The 18,880-nt window shown below is 32.9% G+C and overlaps 3 protein-coding genes across 3 annotated transcripts; 2 read left to right on the top strand and 1 right to left on the bottom strand.

Moving 5' to 3' along the window:
- On the bottom strand, positions 1-1,293 carry LOC120141548. The gene is made up of 3 exons (XM_039156383.1): positions 1,173-1,293; positions 644-1,083; positions 1-547 (listed from the first exon to the last, which is right to left on the bottom strand). The coding sequence occupies exons 1-3, from the start codon at positions 1,249-1,251 to the stop codon at positions 8-10; spliced, it is 1,059 nt and encodes a 352-aa protein (XP_039012314.1). The 5' UTR covers positions 1,252-1,293; the 3' UTR covers positions 1-7.
- An 8,711-nt stretch (positions 1,294-10,004) lies between these two features.
- On the top strand, positions 10,005-10,750 carry LOC120141539 (chaperone protein dnaJ 11, chloroplastic-like). The gene has a single exon (XM_039156378.1). The coding sequence runs from the start codon at positions 10,043-10,045 to the stop codon at positions 10,514-10,516; it is 474 nt and encodes a 157-aa protein (XP_039012309.1). The 5' UTR covers positions 10,005-10,042; the 3' UTR covers positions 10,517-10,750.
- Positions 10,751-16,086: 5,336 nt separating this feature from the next.
- LOC120141669 (probable chalcone--flavonone isomerase 3) lies at positions 16,087-16,745 on the top strand. Its single transcript, XM_039156465.1, has one exon. It carries the CDS (start codon positions 16,089-16,091, stop codon positions 16,743-16,745), a length of 657 nt encoding a protein of 218 aa, XP_039012396.1. The 5' UTR covers positions 16,087-16,088.
- Positions 16,746-18,880: the final 2,135 nt, after the last annotated feature.

The raw sequence follows: 18,880 nt of genomic DNA, 5'->3' as shown, positions 1-18,880 counted from the left end.
CCACCATTTATTCATCATCTTGGTCGTCGTCCATAGGAAATCGCCAGTGCTTTCCTTTCGGCGTCGGTAATCCCTTCAACCGTATAATCTCAGATGAATCCTCCTCACACTCTTCTTCAATCTCATCATCACTGTTGTATACAAATCTAGTGTGCTTCCCTTTGAACATCTCTTTCATGCTCATCTTGCTTAAACCCTCACAAAGCTCATCAACCAACAAACCTACATCATCACCCACTTCTTCCTCTTCTTCTTCTTCTTCTTCATAGTAATCATCTCCCATCTCTTCAATTGTTTCCTCATCTTCATCATGGGTGCTTGTATTCACCTGCATTGACCAAACAGAGGAGTTATCATCATCAATGGATGCCTTCTCTTTGCTTGCACTGCTTTCCCCTGTTATCATTCCTTCATCTGTCACCACCGAATCACATTCTGTTGAATCTGAGGTCTCTGATTTCTCAGAAAAGTCCAGCAGCAAAGACCTTGTTATCATACTTTTTTGGGATTCTACATTCAATCCCTCAAATATGCCACTCCCCACCACCTATCATATTCCACAAAAGAATCACACAATTGGGAATTTTAATCTCACAAGATTCGAACTTCAAAAGGAAACAAAAAAAAAGTGTGAAAATCTAACCTCAGAAATCCTCAACTTTTCGTCAAAAACAGGAAGAGCCATCGCTCTAGTGTTGTTAATACCACCATCCTCAACCTGTGGTGTATTTGCAGGAGTAGGAGCCAAAATCCCCATTGGGGAATTCACACAGCTTTGAAGATGAAGAAAAGGGCGACGGTTGTCCAACGGAACTTTCAAAAGCTCGGCTTCTTCTTCAACCTTTTGCAGGAGACTCTTGACTTGTCCCCTTAGCAATGCCTCACCTGAACCGGGAGTCATCATCCTCATGTTCTTGCCTCCCCACTGCTTAGATATGTCAGACGTCGGCGTCCCGACTGCAAGCCCGACAATGGGTGAATCGTTTGTTATGTCAATTAGCGCAGACCTGTCTTGTTGCTGCTTTCCGTTTCTTGTTCTTGTTTTCGACACACTCTTCTTCTCAGACTCTTCATTCTTTCCTTCTGAAAAAAAGGGGGAGAAAACAATCATAATGAACAATTAAACCTATTTTTATAAATCTAATACTAAAAAGAAAGTGAAAATGACTCACTGGAAACAAGAATACTGTTGTTCAGAGCAGCCGAAGTCTGTGACCTGGTCACTCTTCTTGCAGAAGAAGGGGTCTCCATTGGAAATCAGTCGGAAAGTCAAGAAAGTCACTGGAAACGCAGATTTGTTGCCAAAATAAAAGCTTCTTCTTTCCCGAAGAATAATGAGGGACGGAAGCTGTTCAAAACTTCAAACTCTTAATCAGTGGGTGAAGCGAAAGAAAAAAATGCAATGCTTGAAAAGGGAAAAGATTAGAGGGGCCTTATAGCGAAATTCAAACGGTGATTTCTCAAATATGACCGTTGGAGCCGACATGATAAAATTAAGAAAGGAAGTAGCCGTTGCAGGGTAGGGTTGTTTTGATTTGATCAGGGGTTGGATCTTCTTCTTTGGAACTGGGCTCATCTACTGAATGAAAATTGGGCTCATAATTAAAACATACATAAACAATTCAATTGTATTAAGATTTGAATTTGACCCCATAAAAATGGCAACATTATTATTATTTTATTAGGTATAAATCAATTTCTACTCTCTAAAGTTGGTGTTTTTTCAATCTGATCCCTGATTTTTTCCATATTAGTCTTAAAGTTGGTGTTTTTCAGTTTCATCGATAATTGTTTTAGGGTAAATTATGCAAATGGTCACTAATGTTTGAGTAATTTTTTTGTTTTCACTATCGATGTTTCAAAAATCATAAATCGGTCATTAATATTATCGTTTGTTACAAATTGACCACTCACCGTTAACCGCTTAAAACTTACTTGGACTGGGTTGACCGCCACATGGGTTCTTAAATTCTCAGAATTTCGACGATGCAGAAGGTGAGTAAGAGGAAGAAGATGAAGGAACAACCCATGCTATTACTCTCAACCGAAATTTCCATTCCAAGATCACCGCGGACAACCATAAAGGCATTGGTCCTATGTTCCTTGGGTTGTCTTCTTCATCATAGTCATCATGGAAAGCATGGAAACAAAATTTACAGATGGGTTCTAAAAGAAAAAAGTTCATATCAACCATTGATGCCAGTATATTTCTTTGACCAGTAATTTTGTTAAAAAAAAAACTAGATACGCAGGGTCCATCAACTTAGATGACCATCTATTAAAAGGGTAAATTTTCGTTGTCCAGTATTTTGTCCATGAACTTATATATGAACTTAGACAACCATCTTTTATAACTCCATGGTTGAGTCCAGTATTTTGTTGACAAGAAAATTTATCCATTTAAAAAGAAAAGTTGACCGTAATATTGTGGAGCTTTTATGGTTTTGTTCCAAAAAGGTTCAGCTTCCCTCTAGATGCTAACTTTATTATCAGAGACTGCCCAAATACTGGACCCAACCATTGATGCAACATGATGATGGAAGCATACTTCGATAACGAGATATCAACTCTCTTGTACTCTTGCACTTCGACCAGTTTGCATAACCCAAATATTGGACCCAACCATGGAGTTAACAAAGCATAGTTTTCTTCACGAGCTTCTTTTTCATGGCAGTAGGATTCACAGTCCCCATCACCGTCTATTTATTTTAGTTCAGCTAAGTCTTCACCCCTGTAAAAACAGAGTAAATAACAAAAGTTGAAAAGGTTCAAAAAACAGAATGAAGATGAAAAAATAAGGAAAACTCAAAACGAAAAATGGGAATCTTAAACGTACATGTTGATTGTACCTTCAAAATCACGAATGTGTGTGAGGATTTTGGCTGTTCAACCTTCACAAAAGCAATCAAACTTGAGAACAATGATCGATGATCTCTTTTCCTTCTTTTCTCCATCCCCATCTTTCTTGCTTCCATTCTTTTTCTGCAGCAGGAACAAAGAAGAACCGGCATTTACTAAATCATATTGATTAATAATGAAAAAGAAAAATGAAAGAAGATGAAACTGTAGGAAGGAAAGAGAGGGGAATGGGGTTCGAGGAGAGTCGAAGATGAAGCAACAACCCATGGTAAAGCAAGGAAGAAGATGAAGCAACAACCCGTGCTATTGCTTTCAACATTTGACACTCTATGTGGCGGTCAACCCGATCCAAGTAAGCTTTAAATGGTCCAGCTGTGTATACCGTCACTCTTGTTAATGACGATTAATTGCGAGTGACTAATTTGTAACAAAAGATAATGTTAGTGACTGATTTGTAATCTTTGAAACATAAGTGGTGAAAACAAAAACTTACTCAAACATTAGTGACCATTTGTGTAGTTTACCTTTTCTAATTAGGTATAAGTCAACTTCTACTCTCTTAATTTATGTTTTTCTAAATTTACCAGGATACGTTATCAATCTATAGCGTGTTATGATTTTTCCAACTCTTGTCATCGTGCTTAGTTTCTGTTAAACTTGCTAATGTTATAATCCTCGTACCAAACCATCCAAGCAATAAAATCCTAAACTAAAACTAAATGCAGGGAAGAGGTTCCGAGATATTGCTGGCAGTGTCAAAAGACCGACATAATATTTTATGGGCGAACTTATAAAGTTTTAGGGGATGACTAACTTATAAAGTTTTAGGGACGAAAACAAATTATCAATAGAAAATACAAAGAAAATATTCAAAATATATTATAATTTAGAGTTTTCAAGGTACATCTTTATTGCAATAATTGCAGTGTTGAAAGGTAACAAGTCTTTCAGTGGCACTCGTTCGCCTTGCAGAGTTTGGATCTTTCATACACAACGACCGGTTGGCCTTTTCATAGCTAAATTCTTCTTCAACAGTTTGTTTTCTAAGAAAACTTGGTCCAAGGAGAAGAAACAAAGACTTTCAAATATGGATCTTGCAACAAGATCATCAAAATCTCCACCATTGACAACAATTCCTCTCCTTGTTCCATATAGAAATGTTCTCCATGCGCCACAAGAGTCTGGAAGCAAGCAGAAAATACATATCAGGATGTTACAATTGGGGGTTGTTACAGTAAAGCCGTGCTAGCATTCACTTGGACTTTGAAACTTCATTCACTGTTGGAGGAGCTATCATGAATATCTTGAGACAAAGAATAACGGCTCAATGGGCTACCGTTCACCTTACTCCTCTCCTTGTGTGTTTCCTTGCCTTTCTTTTTTCCAGCAGAAGAATCCTGCATATGCCTTTAATTTTCAGCATCCCACAAATTAAAACATGGGTTGTATAATGATGAAAACAACCTCGTTCGTTGATGATCCGGGCATTTTCAGTGAAATAAGCATGAAAGGACACCACGACAGCACTAACTTGTGTTCATAGTTTAGAGACAAATCACCGGGATTCCATTGATGATCAAATTAGGGTTTCAATAATTGGTTCTTAAGATTGAAGCCGATGATATAAAATTAAGTTTTTTTTCCTTCTTTTCTTATCCCAGGAATTTTGAGCCTCTGAGGGAAAAATTCGTAAATATGGCACAAAGTGGAAACCACGACAGCACTAACTCGTGTTCTCCACGAACCTTGACCACGTGTCGAACTCGAATTTATTCCTCGTCTGTGGGATATTTAATTTTAGGTTAAATGTTTAAATCGGAACCTAATATTTTAGGAGATGTTTAAACAAGGGTCTAATCTCTTAAAACAATTGATTAAGGTTTAATCTAACAAAAATTCTAAATGATATAACCTGACATTTTTAAATATGTTAAGTAAAGATTTGATCATTTGAAAATATTTTGAAAAAGAATTCTTGTTTGAATATATTGAAAAATGTTAGATCTTTAACAGAATAGATTTGAAGATACGAAATCTTTATTTGATTTTTTTAAAAAGATCAAATTTGTATTTAAATTAATTTATAAATGTTAAATTTATATCCCAATTGTTTTAAAAATAGACTCTTATATGTAATACAGTAATAGTACTGTAAACAAAAAAATATAACATTAGTTTAGATTAGTCATATGTTAAATCATGCATTTGCTTTATAATTAAAATATATTTTTATATTTAAAATAATTAAAATAATTTTAAAATATTATATAAGAATAATTTATTTATAAAAATAAATTAAAAAATTTCAAATAATATTAAAAATTATTAAACGGGTTATTTTATTAAAATCAAATTTAAAAACTCAAAATAAAATTTTAATATAAAAACTAATAATCAACTAAACAAAATTACTATAAAAGAATAGATTAAAAAAATTCAAAATCCCAATTAAACCTAATCAACCTACAATTGAAAAGTATTTTTCTTTCTTTTATCGAAATAACATTCTTTTAATGAAAGAGTGTGTCTTTATATTATGTTATTCATCTAGTTAGAATGTCAAAAATAATAATTAGACAAATAAAAATACTTTTAATAGAATAAGTTTTTGTTAAATGATGTTGTACTTTATCAGAATGGTTAAGACTTATGTTAGTAATTATTGAATTGTGTGGAATTTAAATTTAAATTATATATATATATTGTTTGTTTGTAGCTAATGAGATTGTGGACTGCGTGAAACGGAAAGGGTTAAAGTGTGTAATTTTTAAAGCGGACTTCCAGAAAGCATATGATTGTGTAGACTGGAACTTTTAGGATCTCATGTTGGAGAAGATGGGCTTTGGGGTGCGATGGAGAGGATGGATTAGGTCTTGTATTTCCTCCGCTTTGATTTTGGTACTTGTGAATGGTTCTCCGACCGACAGATTCAGAATTAAAAGGTGAATCAAGCCTGCCTACTGTCCCCTCTCCTATTCAATATTGTTGCTGAGGGACGGAGTTCAATTATGTCTAAAGCGGTTTCTATTGGTCTCTTTGATGGAGTTTCGATTGGTAACGAAAGCTTAGTGATTTCCCGTCTCCAATTCGCGGACGACCTCATTCTTTTTTTGTGGTGATGGCCTCTCCCAAATACAAAATATTAAGCGCCTCTGCTGTTTTGAGCTTGCTTCAGGGTTAAAATTGAATTTAAAGAAGTCAATTCTGTTTGGAGTTAATGTGGAAGACTCGGTGCTGCTACGTTGGTCGAGTTTACTTAATTGTTCCATGGGTAATCTTCATGCGTCGTACTTAGGGTTCCCCTTGGGTCACTCTCGAAACTCGCCTGCCATTTGGAGACCTATTGTGGAAAAAGTGAAGAAAATGGCCCCTTGAAAATCAAAATTGCTATCTTTTTGGGGTAGAGTTGCACTGACCAAGTCCATGCTTTCAAGCATGCCACTATACTTCTTATCGATGTTCAAAATGCCAGCTAGCATCGCTTCAGAACTAAACAAAGTTGTAGCAAAATTCATTTGGAATTCCACTGATGGTAGGAAAATCCATTGGGTGTGTTGGGAACAACTTTGCCTTCCACGGCAGTTTGGTGGCCTTGGTTTAGTGGACTTCAAAGTTAAAATCAAAGCTCTACTCTACAAATGGTTTTGGAGGCTGTTCGGAACGAGGTAGGCTCTGGCAAATAGTTATTAAGAAAAATATGAGAAAGAAGTAAATTGCTTTCTGCCTTCAAACACAAAAGCGCGAAATATATTATGGATTTGGCGTGATATCGTAAACATCTTAGCCCATCTTTTACGGATTCTGATCCTTTTGTCTCAAATATTTGCTTCAGGGTGGGAGATGATTCCTCTTTAGAGTTCTGGTCGGATAATTGGGTGAATGGGTTGAGTTTGAAAAATATGTTTCCAAGGATTTTCGCTTTAGCAGTTAAGAAAGCTGGAAAGGTTGCGGACTTTGGCCAATGGGTTGATGGGATTTGGCAGTGGAAAATACAATTGAGAAGAGCCATCTTTGATTGGGAGGTTGGCATTTGGGAAAATTTCTCACAAACTCTCAAGGGATGCAGCCTTGGTATTATTCCCTCGGACTGCCTGAGATGGACTTTGTCCTCTTCTGGTCACTTTGAAGCAAAAAATATAATAAAGCTTAGTTGCTGTAATCAAACTAACTGCGCCCCGTGGAATGTTTTCTGGTCAGGTTTGATTCCACATGATATTGAGCTCTTTGCGTCGAAAGTTCTTATAAATAGGGTCCCAACAAAGTTCGAATAAACCAAAAGGGGTGTTCCTCTTATGGAGAAGTGTTGTGTTCTATGTGATAAAGAGTTTGAGACTATCGTTCATCTATTTTTTTCATGCGATTTTTCCTGGCAGATTTGGTGTAGTTGGAGTGGTTTTTTGGGTATTAAGTGTGTGTTTTCACAGAATGGTTGGAGTTTTTTGAGTTTTGGTTGGGTTGCTACCCAGCTAGGAAGATTGAAACTTTTCGGAAAATGGCATTTTTTGCTGTTCTTTGGGTTCTTTGGTCTTGCAGGAATGGAAAGGTTTTTAACAATGAGAAGTGGGATGGATCCATGGCGATTGATCGTGTGTGGTTATTTTTAGGGTGGTGGAGCAAGGCAAATTGGCCGGATCTATCCTTTTCAGTTAATGAATTTATCCGGGATCCTAAGATTTGGTCTCTTGCTGTGCTATTTGTGTCGTCAATCCCCCGTAGCATCTGGATTCCTCCGGTTAAGGGGGGGGGGGGGGAATTGAAATTTAATTCAGATGGTTCAGTAATTGGAAACTTTGGTCCAGTTGGGATTGGTGGGGTTCTTAGATATCACAATGTAAAGTTACTTTTGCAATTTTCTAAGTCCATAGGATTCTGGGATCCTTTGTCTGCAGAATTAATAGCAATAAAAGAAGCTTGCCTTTTATTCTTGGATTCTGCCTGGGTTGGAAGGAACAAACTAATCCTTGAATCATATAGCAGTGTTGCGGTTAATTGAATATGTAATTCACGTTTGGCGCCGCGGCCTTTAAAGCTCTTGTCGACTCTTGCATTGAAGTAATTTCTAAATGTGAGGGTGTAATCAAGCTGGTTGGTGGAGAAGGTAATAACCTTGCTGACGCCTTGACAAAGAAAGGGGTTAATAGATGCGGCGATCTTCTAGCGTGTTGTTGAGCGTAGAGGGAATCGAACTTTTGTTTCATAATGTAAATTCGGAGGGGTTCAGTTGATCGTTGCTGGCAGTTTTCGCTGCAACCGTTGCTTTGGTGACGATGATTTTCGTGGAAGGTTCAGATTTCTCCGAGAGAAGTCAATGTCGAGGCGGGTGTATTGACAAAAGCAGTTTGCGATTCTTTTTTTTCATGTATTGTTTTTTACATTTTATGCATTTTTTTATTTTAGTATATATATTTTTTAGATTATATATATATATATATTAATTTTTATTATCTATTTTATTAATTTATACATATTTATTATTTTTTATATTTTTATTTATTTTATTTATATACATATTATCATTTCGTTTATCTTATATTTATTTTATTTATTTAATTTTATATTTTTCCCTCTTGCATTTATTTATTTATTTACTATGTATATATTATTTTTATCATTATTTTCTAGTATTTTATTTATTTTATTTGCTTTTATATATTTAATTTATTTATTATGTCTTTTATTTTTTTATTTATTTTCCTTTTCGTTTCCTTATTTTTATTTAATTTACTTGTTATCATTAATTTATTATTATTCTTTTCTTTGTCTTTCTTTTATTCATTTTATTTTATCTTCTCCATTTCATCAGTTTTCTATTTTGTTAGTTTTTATTACCTTTTTTCTAACACGTTTATTGACTTTTCTAAGAGTGCGCTTTCAAAACAATCAATTGTAAGTCATTTGATTTGGGTTTGTTAAATTTTAATTTAAAATTTGAATTTTTGCAACTAAGACAACCGGTAAATTAATTGGTACCGAAAGGGCGGTTCAAGGGTGTTAATCATTCCTTGATCGTAACCGACTCCCGAACCCGACACGTTTCTGGTACAACGCAGATCAGGTAAGATGGTGTCCGACCCACCTAAATTCGTTTTAAAGTGGTCGGTCGCGACTCCCAACTCAATTATTTCAAGTCGAAGCCCAATTCGAGGCACAACCGAAAGACGATTACGACAATATGTATAGTTTGGGATAAAATCAAAATGTTCAAAAAGTTTTGGAAACCAATTTAGAATGAAGGTCATAGTTTGAGGATTGAATTAAAATGTTCAAAAGTTTGAGGACTAATTTAAAATGATATTCATAATTTAGGGATTAAATTAAAATATTTAAAAGTCTAGTGATCAATTTAAAATGAGGGTAATACATTGAGAACATGGATGTAATTAACTATATATATTAAAATAATTTTTTTGAATTAATCATTGGTTTTCGATCTATTAATGTAATAATCCATATTGGGTATTGTAAAAGCAAAGGCGATCATCCCAATCTAGTTTGGAATATATTAGGTACTGCAGAGTCAAAGGCGACTTTCCCAACCTAGGTTGTTTCATTTGCAAACGTCAAAGTTTGAACTCTTGACTTTGCTTAAAGAATCTAGTGTCTCATCTTGCTAAACCAATTGATTATTGGTTAAAATAATTTTATTAGATACAACTATTTCTTTAATATATACATATATATATATACCAAAAAATTAACATATTATCTATAATATTATAAATAAAGTAGCCATTAAAATAAAATAAAATAATTTATTTTTAATACGATTTGAATATTAAATCTTTTATTTACTAAAATAAAATTTAGTTATAAATATTTATCTCCAGACTTAAATTTGAGAAAATAGATTAAAAGATAATATTCTACTAATGAAATTATATATTAATAATAAAAAAATGTTTAATTAAAATTATTTATAACTAAATAATAGAAAAATATTTAGAGTAAGGTTCAAAACCTAAACCTAATAAATATCAACATAAACCATAATCAACCAAACAAGATTATATTATATAACAAAAACAAGTTTTTGTTAAAGTTGTTTTCTATTTTTCAGTTAAAATATTTCATCGTGATGTTGGGTGTTTCTTTTATCTGGCTCACATACATTACTATATATAGTCCCCTCTCCCTTCAATCGTTTCTCGAAATAAAGAAACACCATAACCACCGAGGCAATACGATGCTCTCTTCTCTTCCTATCTCAATCTCTCTTCCTGTTTCTCCAATTTCTCCGCCATCAACTTCCCGCGCTAGATTCCGGCCTCCTCAAGCCACCGCTACCTGCGCCAATTCTTACGCTTCGCAACAAGAGAAAGCGTCGACGAGCGGCTATCTGAGCCGTCCAGGGATGGCAGCGTGCACGTTGTTGTACGAGGTTCTAGGGATTCCCGTCAGTGCTTCGAATCAGGAAATCAAAGCGGCGTACCATGGATTGGCTAGGGTTTGTCATCCGGACGTGGCGGCAATTGATCGGAAAGGTTCATCGGCAGATGAGTTCATGAAGATCCACGCGGCCTACAGTACCTTATCGGATCCCCAAAAACGGGCTGTTTATGATAGTAAGGTTTTTCGGAGAGGCCGACGGCCGTTAACTTCGGATTCTAGGTTTTCAGGATTTAGGGGGAGGAGCTGGGAGACCGATCAGTGCTGGTGAACGAGTCAACTCTCTCTCTCGCTACCGAGTTGGATGTCGGACTCAGTGAACGGTTTTTAACTCCCAAAAATATGTACAGTTAATCAGTTAAGTACACATCTCAATGGGAAAAGAAAAGAACTAACGAGTAAAAAAATTACGACCGGAGAGTCCATCGGGAGAAATCAGGGTCATTGATTGTGCCATGTAAGAGCTCTGCTCTTTTTTAATTTGGGCTCTATGCTTTCGTTGATGAACAAAGGAAGACAGAAATCCTTGTACTTTTACTTAATTAATATTATCAGACTTTAGTTATTTTTTCAAATCCTCTCACGACCATTACAACTCTCTGAAATTCACTATGTTTGGTTCTTTTACAACCTTCCCCTTTGAATCAATTAGAATGAATATCATTCAGTCTATTCATCAATATTACTGTGTTGTGTATGAACCCACTCTTAACCTTCAATAAAATTTTCATTAAGTTCAGTGGTCACTAGTTAATATTTATTTATGTTTAACTGTTACACTAGTATGGTAACGATTAATATTGATTAAAGGATAAAATTAATATAAATAAATTTAATTTTAAGATAATTTAATTTATAATTATTTTGATGGATGAACCGCCTAACATATCCAAAAGTTAAATAAAAAAGAGTGATCTCACCCTCATAATGCATTAATGTATTAATTTTGGGGGGAAATGCATTAAAAGATTGTTTGTGAATGATATTGAATACATGCAAAAGACGAAATGAAGTGCCTTGAATTAATTTGGGGATGGAAAACGACCGCACAAACCTTTGGGACCATTCATAAGCTTGGAATCATAATGCCACTGTTTTGTTCCACTAGTACTGAATTTGCGTATTTGGAACAGACTTGTATACTTCAACTTCGTTGAATGTATCATATGTTCTAGAACCTTTCTTATTCAATCTAATTCCAGCTGTTCATTTTGACAAGAAATTGGGAAGATTCCCACGCCGGACCATATGTTTTCTTTATCCAATCGAGGGTTATCGACAAAATTTTTGGGACTCAATTTTCAAAGAGAGTAATTTCCAAGGTATTTTTTAAATTTATTTTATATAATTGTTTATTATATTATATTATTTAATATATTATTGTCGAGCACTCAGTAAATTGTTTTAATGTTACAAAAATCCTATTATTTTAAAATAATTCGTGGAATGATCCGTCACGTTCGACTAGCACGGATGAACACCGTTAATAATGAGCACCGTTAAATTAATTTATAAAATAATAAATTATAAAGTACTAAACGTATAATTATAAATTAGTTAAAAATCTAAATGTAATTTAATTAAAATACAATATTTATAAATATTAGTTTTTAGGGTAAATTATACCAGTGACCACCTAACTATGTACTTCTTTTACTTTAACCATTGATTTTTCAATTTTATCAATCGGGTCACCTAACTATTTAAAATCTTATCAATCAATCCACATGTCGTTAAATATTAACGGAGGATATGACATGTCAGTTAATAAAATTTATATAATTATACATTTAGTCCTCATTACTTGCACATTCTATTAATTTAGTCTTAACTTTTATTTAATTCAATAAATTTAATCCTCAATCCGATGGTGACTCAATGTTTTTTAAGTTTTTTTATTTAATAAATTTTCCATCCAATTAAATGGTGTCATGTGTTACCAATTGAATGAATGAAAAGTAAATTAAATCAATAACCATTAAGCTAGACCACTAAAATTATCTAGTATACAAAACGTAATCTATATAATTTATAAGATAGTTAATGGTAACAAATGACCATATAAGGACTCAAACATGAAATAATTGAATAGTATGAAAATATAAAATATATATATAAACAAATATTATAATTGATTAATAAATGAATTTAATATGTTATAATTGAAATATATCATATTACATATTTTAAATTAATAAATTATCTTCATTATTATAATTTTATTTAATTGAGATGTATTTTATCTTATATTTTAAAATATTATAACGTCGACCGAATTCTAATCTTATTTAACAACTCTATATTAAAATAGACTAAATCAATAAAAACAAGTTTCCCCTAAAATTTTCTTCAAATATATAATGAATAAATATTAAAATATAAAATTATTACTCTAACTGGGATATAAACAAGCAATGTATAAGTTAAAATGCTTACTACGATAAGCCTTCAACTATCAGTAAAATTCTAAGTCAACGAAGATATTCGTTATATTTTAATTATAATATATTAATTTTTTTTATTTTTTCATTAAAATGATTTAAAATATAAATAAAATGCATTCACATATTAATCATTATAATATTTGTGTGTGTATATATCATATTATCGTGTTATTCGATTATTCAATGTTGGAGTTCTTATTAGGTCATTTTTCCTTTTTTATTGTCATTAACTATATATATATTATGCCGTGATAAGCTTGTCATTTGAATGGTGCATCTTAGTTGGGGTTTTTGTTTATTATCTTTACATCTTGGGTTCAAATCCCACCAACAGTGGTTATTGATATTCATTTAATTGGTGACATGTGGCACCATTTGATTGGATGAAAAATTTATTAAATTAAATAAAAATATTAAGAAAAAACATCTAATCACATAGTGACACGTGTCACTATCTGATTGAGAATTAAATTTATTGAATTAAATAAAAATTAGGACCAAATTAATAGAATGTGGAAGTGATGAGGACTAAATGTGTAATTATACAAATTTTATTAACTGCCACATCTACTCTGTTAATATTTAGTGATTGATAAAATTGAAAAATCAGTGATTAAAGTAAAAGGGGTAAATAGTTAGGTAGTTAATGGTATAGTTTACCCTAAAAACTAATGTTTTATAAATATTATATTTTAATTAAATTACATTTAGATTTTCAACTATTTTATAATTATATGTTTAGTACTTTATAATTTAGTATTTTATAAATTAATTTAACGGTGCTCATCCACGCTCGATGAACGTTGTAGAAATTTTCTAATTCGTGTTCAAATAATTGTATTATGTGATGTATGTATATTATTAATGACTAAAAAAATTCTAAATAAATACTACCTTACAATTACATTACATTATTGAAAAATTATATATTACTGTCAACATTTAAATTGGAATAATCTTTTTTTTTCTTCCCATCCACAACTTATTTGCTTTGAAAACCAATCACGATTACTCCTAAATCTATATATCTTAACTAGGTGAATTTAATGCACGCCCATTTAACCCAAACATTAGGGAGCGAAAAACAACGAAAACCATTTACAAGGTACAATCCGACATTAAAAATATGAATTTTTAATATATAAAAATAACTTACATGTCACAATTATCGGTAAAAAATATTATTCTCCATAAAAGTTTTAGGTTTGAACAATTGTGTTTGTAGAATTTGTAAGTATTGTTAATAAATTAATTTTTTTTTTAAATATATTACTTTATAATCACCTAAACTAATAAAAAATCATTTACATATTATAATCGTCGGTATGACACATTTAAAATGAAGTGATTTAAAAATTATTCAGATTTAAATGTTAGCGGTGATTTATTAATTTTTTTAATAAATGAATCAAGTATGCAACTTGGTTTAGTGATCAAGTGTTGAGGTATCTTTTCTATCAATTTGGGTTCAAGTTACTTAGACAAATTTATTAACATGACAAATAAAAACTAAAATTTATATCATTATATGACCATTGATCATTTGGTAATTTGGTGATATACTAATATCTAATGTCCAAAATTAAAATTGAGTTAAAAAATTATTTATTTATTATAATAATATTTTGAAATTTAATTAAAATATTTTAAAACTAAAAAAGCATTTTAAAACCTAGACCATATTTGTCAGTACTTATAAATTATTATTCCTTAATCTAAGAAAGCGTGACAATAATATATTTGTATATATACTAAGAATTTAATGGTTGGCTTAAATAATGTTGAAAGAGTAAAAGCTTACTTCAAACCTAGCCCAATCACAATAATTTATTCCTAGAAGACCAAACAGAGGAATATAAAAGTAGAATATGTTGTACGAATCAATATATCTCAGTGGTAAAAAGAATCATTACTGTTATTAGAGTTTATTAGTTCGAGTACCAACGATTATAAAGGTGATTGAACATTTATTGTCAAAAAATTTATAATACTTAGAATAAATATTATATTATAATCACCTTTAGTTTGATAAAAAAAATTAGAATAAGTCATTTAAAAAAAATAATTAGCCTATATTTTATGTCAAGTAAAAAATATTACAATAAGTATTTTCTATATAATATTTAAATAATTCAAATCTATTATTATTTTTAATTTTTAAAAAAATAGTGATTAGCTTAAATATTGTTGAAAGAGTAAAAGCCTACTTCAAACATATCCAATCAAGCTAATTTGCTTCTTTTTGAATAAAACGTTATTAAAGAGATATATATATATATATATATATAAGGTATAGACTCATAAAAGATCCGACATATAAATACTAATAATATTTATTTGCGATAAATTTTAAAATTATTTATTAATGATATCTTTGAATATAAATCCCTAATAAATAGTAATATTATAAATTATGTAGAGTAAATATATAAAAATAGTTTTTTTTGAAAAAATAATCAATTGGTATTTATGTGAAGTAAAAGAATAGTATTCAACAAAGGGTTGGTTAATTAATATACAAATATTCCTGTAAATAATGTTGAATTCAAAGTCTACAAAATGGCATTTCTTTTGTAATAAATAAATAAATAAATGTTTATTGTACTTTAAATTCAAACTGGGCGGCACGTTTCCCCCTTTAAAAACAGGGACCCCACTCCAATGAACATCTAGTTTGTTGTTTACAGAATTGGTGTCATAGGTCATAGGTCATAGGAGTCTAATTAACGGTTCATATAGCTTCCTTGATTGGCTTTACCTATATTTATTAAGATGGTTAAAGGAATCAGTCAGGATAATTGTCATTTTAAAAATTTTATCTTCTCATATAATTTAAGTGTATATTTTTATTAATAATCTTTTTTTATATCTCCTTAAATTTTATAAGGTTAATTTCCCTTTCAATTTTTTATAAATTTACTTCCCTTGTATAAATCTTACACCCGTCTTATATATATATTGTAGACACTAGTTTTTGACCGGACTTAAAAAAATATATACATGTTATTATAAATATTATTTATTATTATTATTATTATTAATTTTATTAATTTTATTTTTGCAGGCCCCACTACCCACCATTATCTAAACTACAAACATACCCACCTACTCCACTACCACATGCATCAGGTAGCAAATGACGTGGGAAACGGAGGCAACATACCTTAATTTGGAGTGATTGAAATCAACTTAAAAGGGGAGCTTCGTGGCATTTTCGTGGGGGGAACAAAAAATACTAGCTATCCCACGCTGAAATGTTGATGTTCTAAGTTCCTGCCATTAATGTTTTGGTATAAATGCACAAACCACTCTTTGAATTCTCGATTGCACTCTGAAACTCAACAAGCTTTGCCCTTGTATTGCTTCCTTGCCTGCCTTCAACCTTTAGCAGACATAGCTATGGCTACTGAAATGGTGATGGTTGATGAGATACTTTTCCCCACCCAAATCACAACCACTAAGCCACTCTCACTTTTTGGTCATGGGATTACCGATATTGAGATTCACTTTCTGCAAATCAAGTGCACATCGATCGGAGTTTACCTTGAACCTGAAGTTGTTAAACACTTGCAACAATGGAAGGGTAAGTCTAGAAACGTGCTAGCAGAAGATGACTTCTTTGAGGCTCTTATTAATGCTCCGGTGGAGAAATTTCTGAGAGTTGTGATGATCAAGGAAATCAAAGGATCCCAATATGGAGTGCAGCTAGAGAGTGCCGTGAGGGACCGATTGGCGGCTGACGACAAATATGAAGAGGACGAAGAAGATGCCTTAGAGAAAGTTGTCGAATTCTTCCAGACTAAGTACTTCAAGAAGGATTCAATCATCACATACCATTTTCTAGTAAATTCAGCCACTGCAAAAATGAAGTGTAACCCACAAGTCTACTCCTCTCGTCGCAAGATCCACAAGGCCCATTTCATGGCTCCCTCGTCTGTCCACCGCGTTTTGATGGGCTCACCACTTTCATCCGTTCCGAGATCCGACTCCAAAACAGGGTTACTGCTACTCTCGTTCCTCACAGGTTTTTCATTACTAGCTCTGTTTAAAATCTAACAATAGTGGGCTTAGAGAATACTGAAGCAACAAGCCTCACCGAATCTTTGACATAAAAAGTAGATGACAAAGATTATTTGTCATCATTTACAAATAGCTATGGAATTTATTGGTGCCAGTGCAAAAAAATTCAAAGAGTGGGGTTCACGCCATTAATTTATATTTTATTATTATTCTTTTCAAAGTGTGGTTTACTTTCAAAGAGTGGTTTGCCATTAACTTGTCAGGTTCACCAATTATTATTGTTTTTTTATTTTATTATTCTTTTTTTTCTTTCATTTATTTAACATTAATTTTTTTATTGTATGACATTTTTGATTTTTAGGGATACTTTCAATCTATCAAAGGTAACCAATTTGAATTGAATTTTTAAATTTTAATTTAAATTGCGACTTTTTGCAACTAAGACAACCGGCAAATTAATTGGTACCGAAAGGGCGGTTCAAGGGTGTTAATCCTTCCTTGACCGTAACCGACTCCCGAACCCGACACGTTTTTGGTACAACGCAGATCAGGTAAGATGGTGTCTGACCCACCTAAATTCATTTTAAAGTGGTCGGTGGCGACTCCAATCCATATTTTTCAAGTCGAAACCCAATTCCGGGGCCCAACCGAAAGACAGTTGCGACAGCTTGGCGACTCCGCTGGGGACAGGTAAGTGAGTCAGGCTGAAATTAATTTACCTTTGATTATTTTTCAAATAAATAGTTGTATTAACATTTTTTAATGATTTCAGATTTTTCAAAGTTTTCATCTCAGGCTCTATAACCGAGCTCCAAACCCTATTTAAGTGGGGGTGAAAGCGACGCCTTCGTGTGAATTTATTCACCGTGCGGGCCTAGCAAGTAGCCTTCGGGATTCATATACCTTATGTCTTCGTGTGGATTTATTCACCGTGCGGGCATAAGGGAATGCGTCCTCTCGAGTTTAACTTAGTTCACACAAGCCTGTGATGGGCTTAGGACTAAGGGTCTGGCAAGCCCAAAGGGGCACCAGCGTGGAGAACTCGGGTACTTTTTTTAGAACCTAAACCGAGAGAGTATAGGGAATTAGAGCCCACCCCAAAACCTCATTCCAAACCCTAGGCTATTTTTATTTCCTGCTATATTTTCTGCTCCAAGCATGCAAACTAGACAAATATGCGGTTAGGATTTGTTTGAAATTAGCATGCGGGATAGAAATCATGTCCGGGTAGGAATAATAAGCATGTGGGGTAGATATCATGTGGGGTAGGACTTTTCATTTTCATCATTTTTTTTATTATTTTCCTTATCTCACTAACTTGTTTTTCCTCCCTTTTATTTTTTTTCTTTGGCATTTTTTTATCATTCGCATCATTAAAACGAGGTGTTGATCCACCAAAAATGTGTTTGTTAAACGTAAATAATCTGTATTAACGGACAAAGGGATTATAATACAAAGAGATAAAAAAACTCAGAAGTCCAACCGCGGTCAAAGAATACTCAAAGACAAAGTTGCAGGGGCAAGACGAGGAAAAGGTCACTGACCCGGTCGCTCCTTTCGAAAACTACAAGAACAAGATGGTGAAACCCTAGCTGAGCTGGATGCCATTGCTGATGAATTCAAGAAGCAAGCTTTGGATAGTTTCTCTCGCTCCAATGGCATTTTCGTTAGAAACAAGCTCGGCAGATAGTGAAAGCCGGAGATGCAGTCCTTCGAGACCTTTTGGGGGCAAGTAGTTCGTTATTTGCACATTTTAGCCAAAGGAGCCGGAACGGTTTGACAGGGTATTCAACCGATGACAGACAAAGGCAGAAGACTAGTCAACTTATCAGAAGCTGTTCGGGGTCTATGCCTTCAAAATATTTTTGTCTCTTAAGACGTAACACTTTTTCCCCAATAAGGATTATTTATAATAGCAGGTACATTTTTTGGATCAATGCCTCGAACATTTCATGCATCATGCATTTAGACATATTGTGCATTTTGTTATTTTTCTTTACATTCGCATTATTTTTCCTTTTTTTTACATTCACATGTCTCATAAAAATGAGAACATTTTGATCATATGACATATAAGGAGCTTTACCAACAGTTGTTTGACGCACACGTGGTGTCACCATATCCAGAGAAATCCATGTAGCCTCGTACCCCAGGTAGTATGATGAGAACGC

This window comes from Hibiscus syriacus, unplaced genomic scaffold (assembly GCF_006381635.1).
Source record: "Hibiscus syriacus cultivar Baekdansim isolate YM2019G1 unplaced genomic scaffold, ASM638163v2 tig00110812_pilon, whole genome shotgun sequence".
Lineage (NCBI taxonomy): Eukaryota > Viridiplantae > Streptophyta > Magnoliopsida > Malvales > Malvaceae > Hibiscus > Hibiscus syriacus.
Note: the sequence above shows the minus strand (reverse complement) of the source record. Positions and strands in the feature narration are given on the sequence as shown.

What these genes read in the sequence shown, in the direction of transcription:
- LOC120141548 (XM_039156383.1), bottom strand. Translation starts at nt 1,251, where the DNA reads ATGGAGACCCCTTCTTCTGCAAGAAGAGTGACCAGGTCACAGACTTCG. An exon ending in CAACAGTATTCTTGTTTCCA is followed by an intron (nt 1,084 to 1,172) that starts GTGAGTCATTTT and finishes CCTTTTTTTCAG; the next exon opens with AAGGAAAGAATGAAGAGTCT. An exon ending in AAAAGTTGAGGATTTCTGAG is followed by an intron (nt 548 to 643) that starts GTTAGATTTTCA and finishes GGAATATGATAG; the next exon opens with GTGGTGGGGAGTGGCATATT.
- LOC120141539 (XM_039156378.1), top strand. Translation starts at nt 10,043, where the DNA reads ATGCTCTCTTCTCTTCCTATCTCAATCTCTCTTCCTGTTTCTCCAATT.
- LOC120141669 (XM_039156465.1), top strand. Translation starts at nt 16,089, where the DNA reads ATGGCTACTGAAATGGTGATGGTTGATGAGATACTTTTCCCCACCCAA.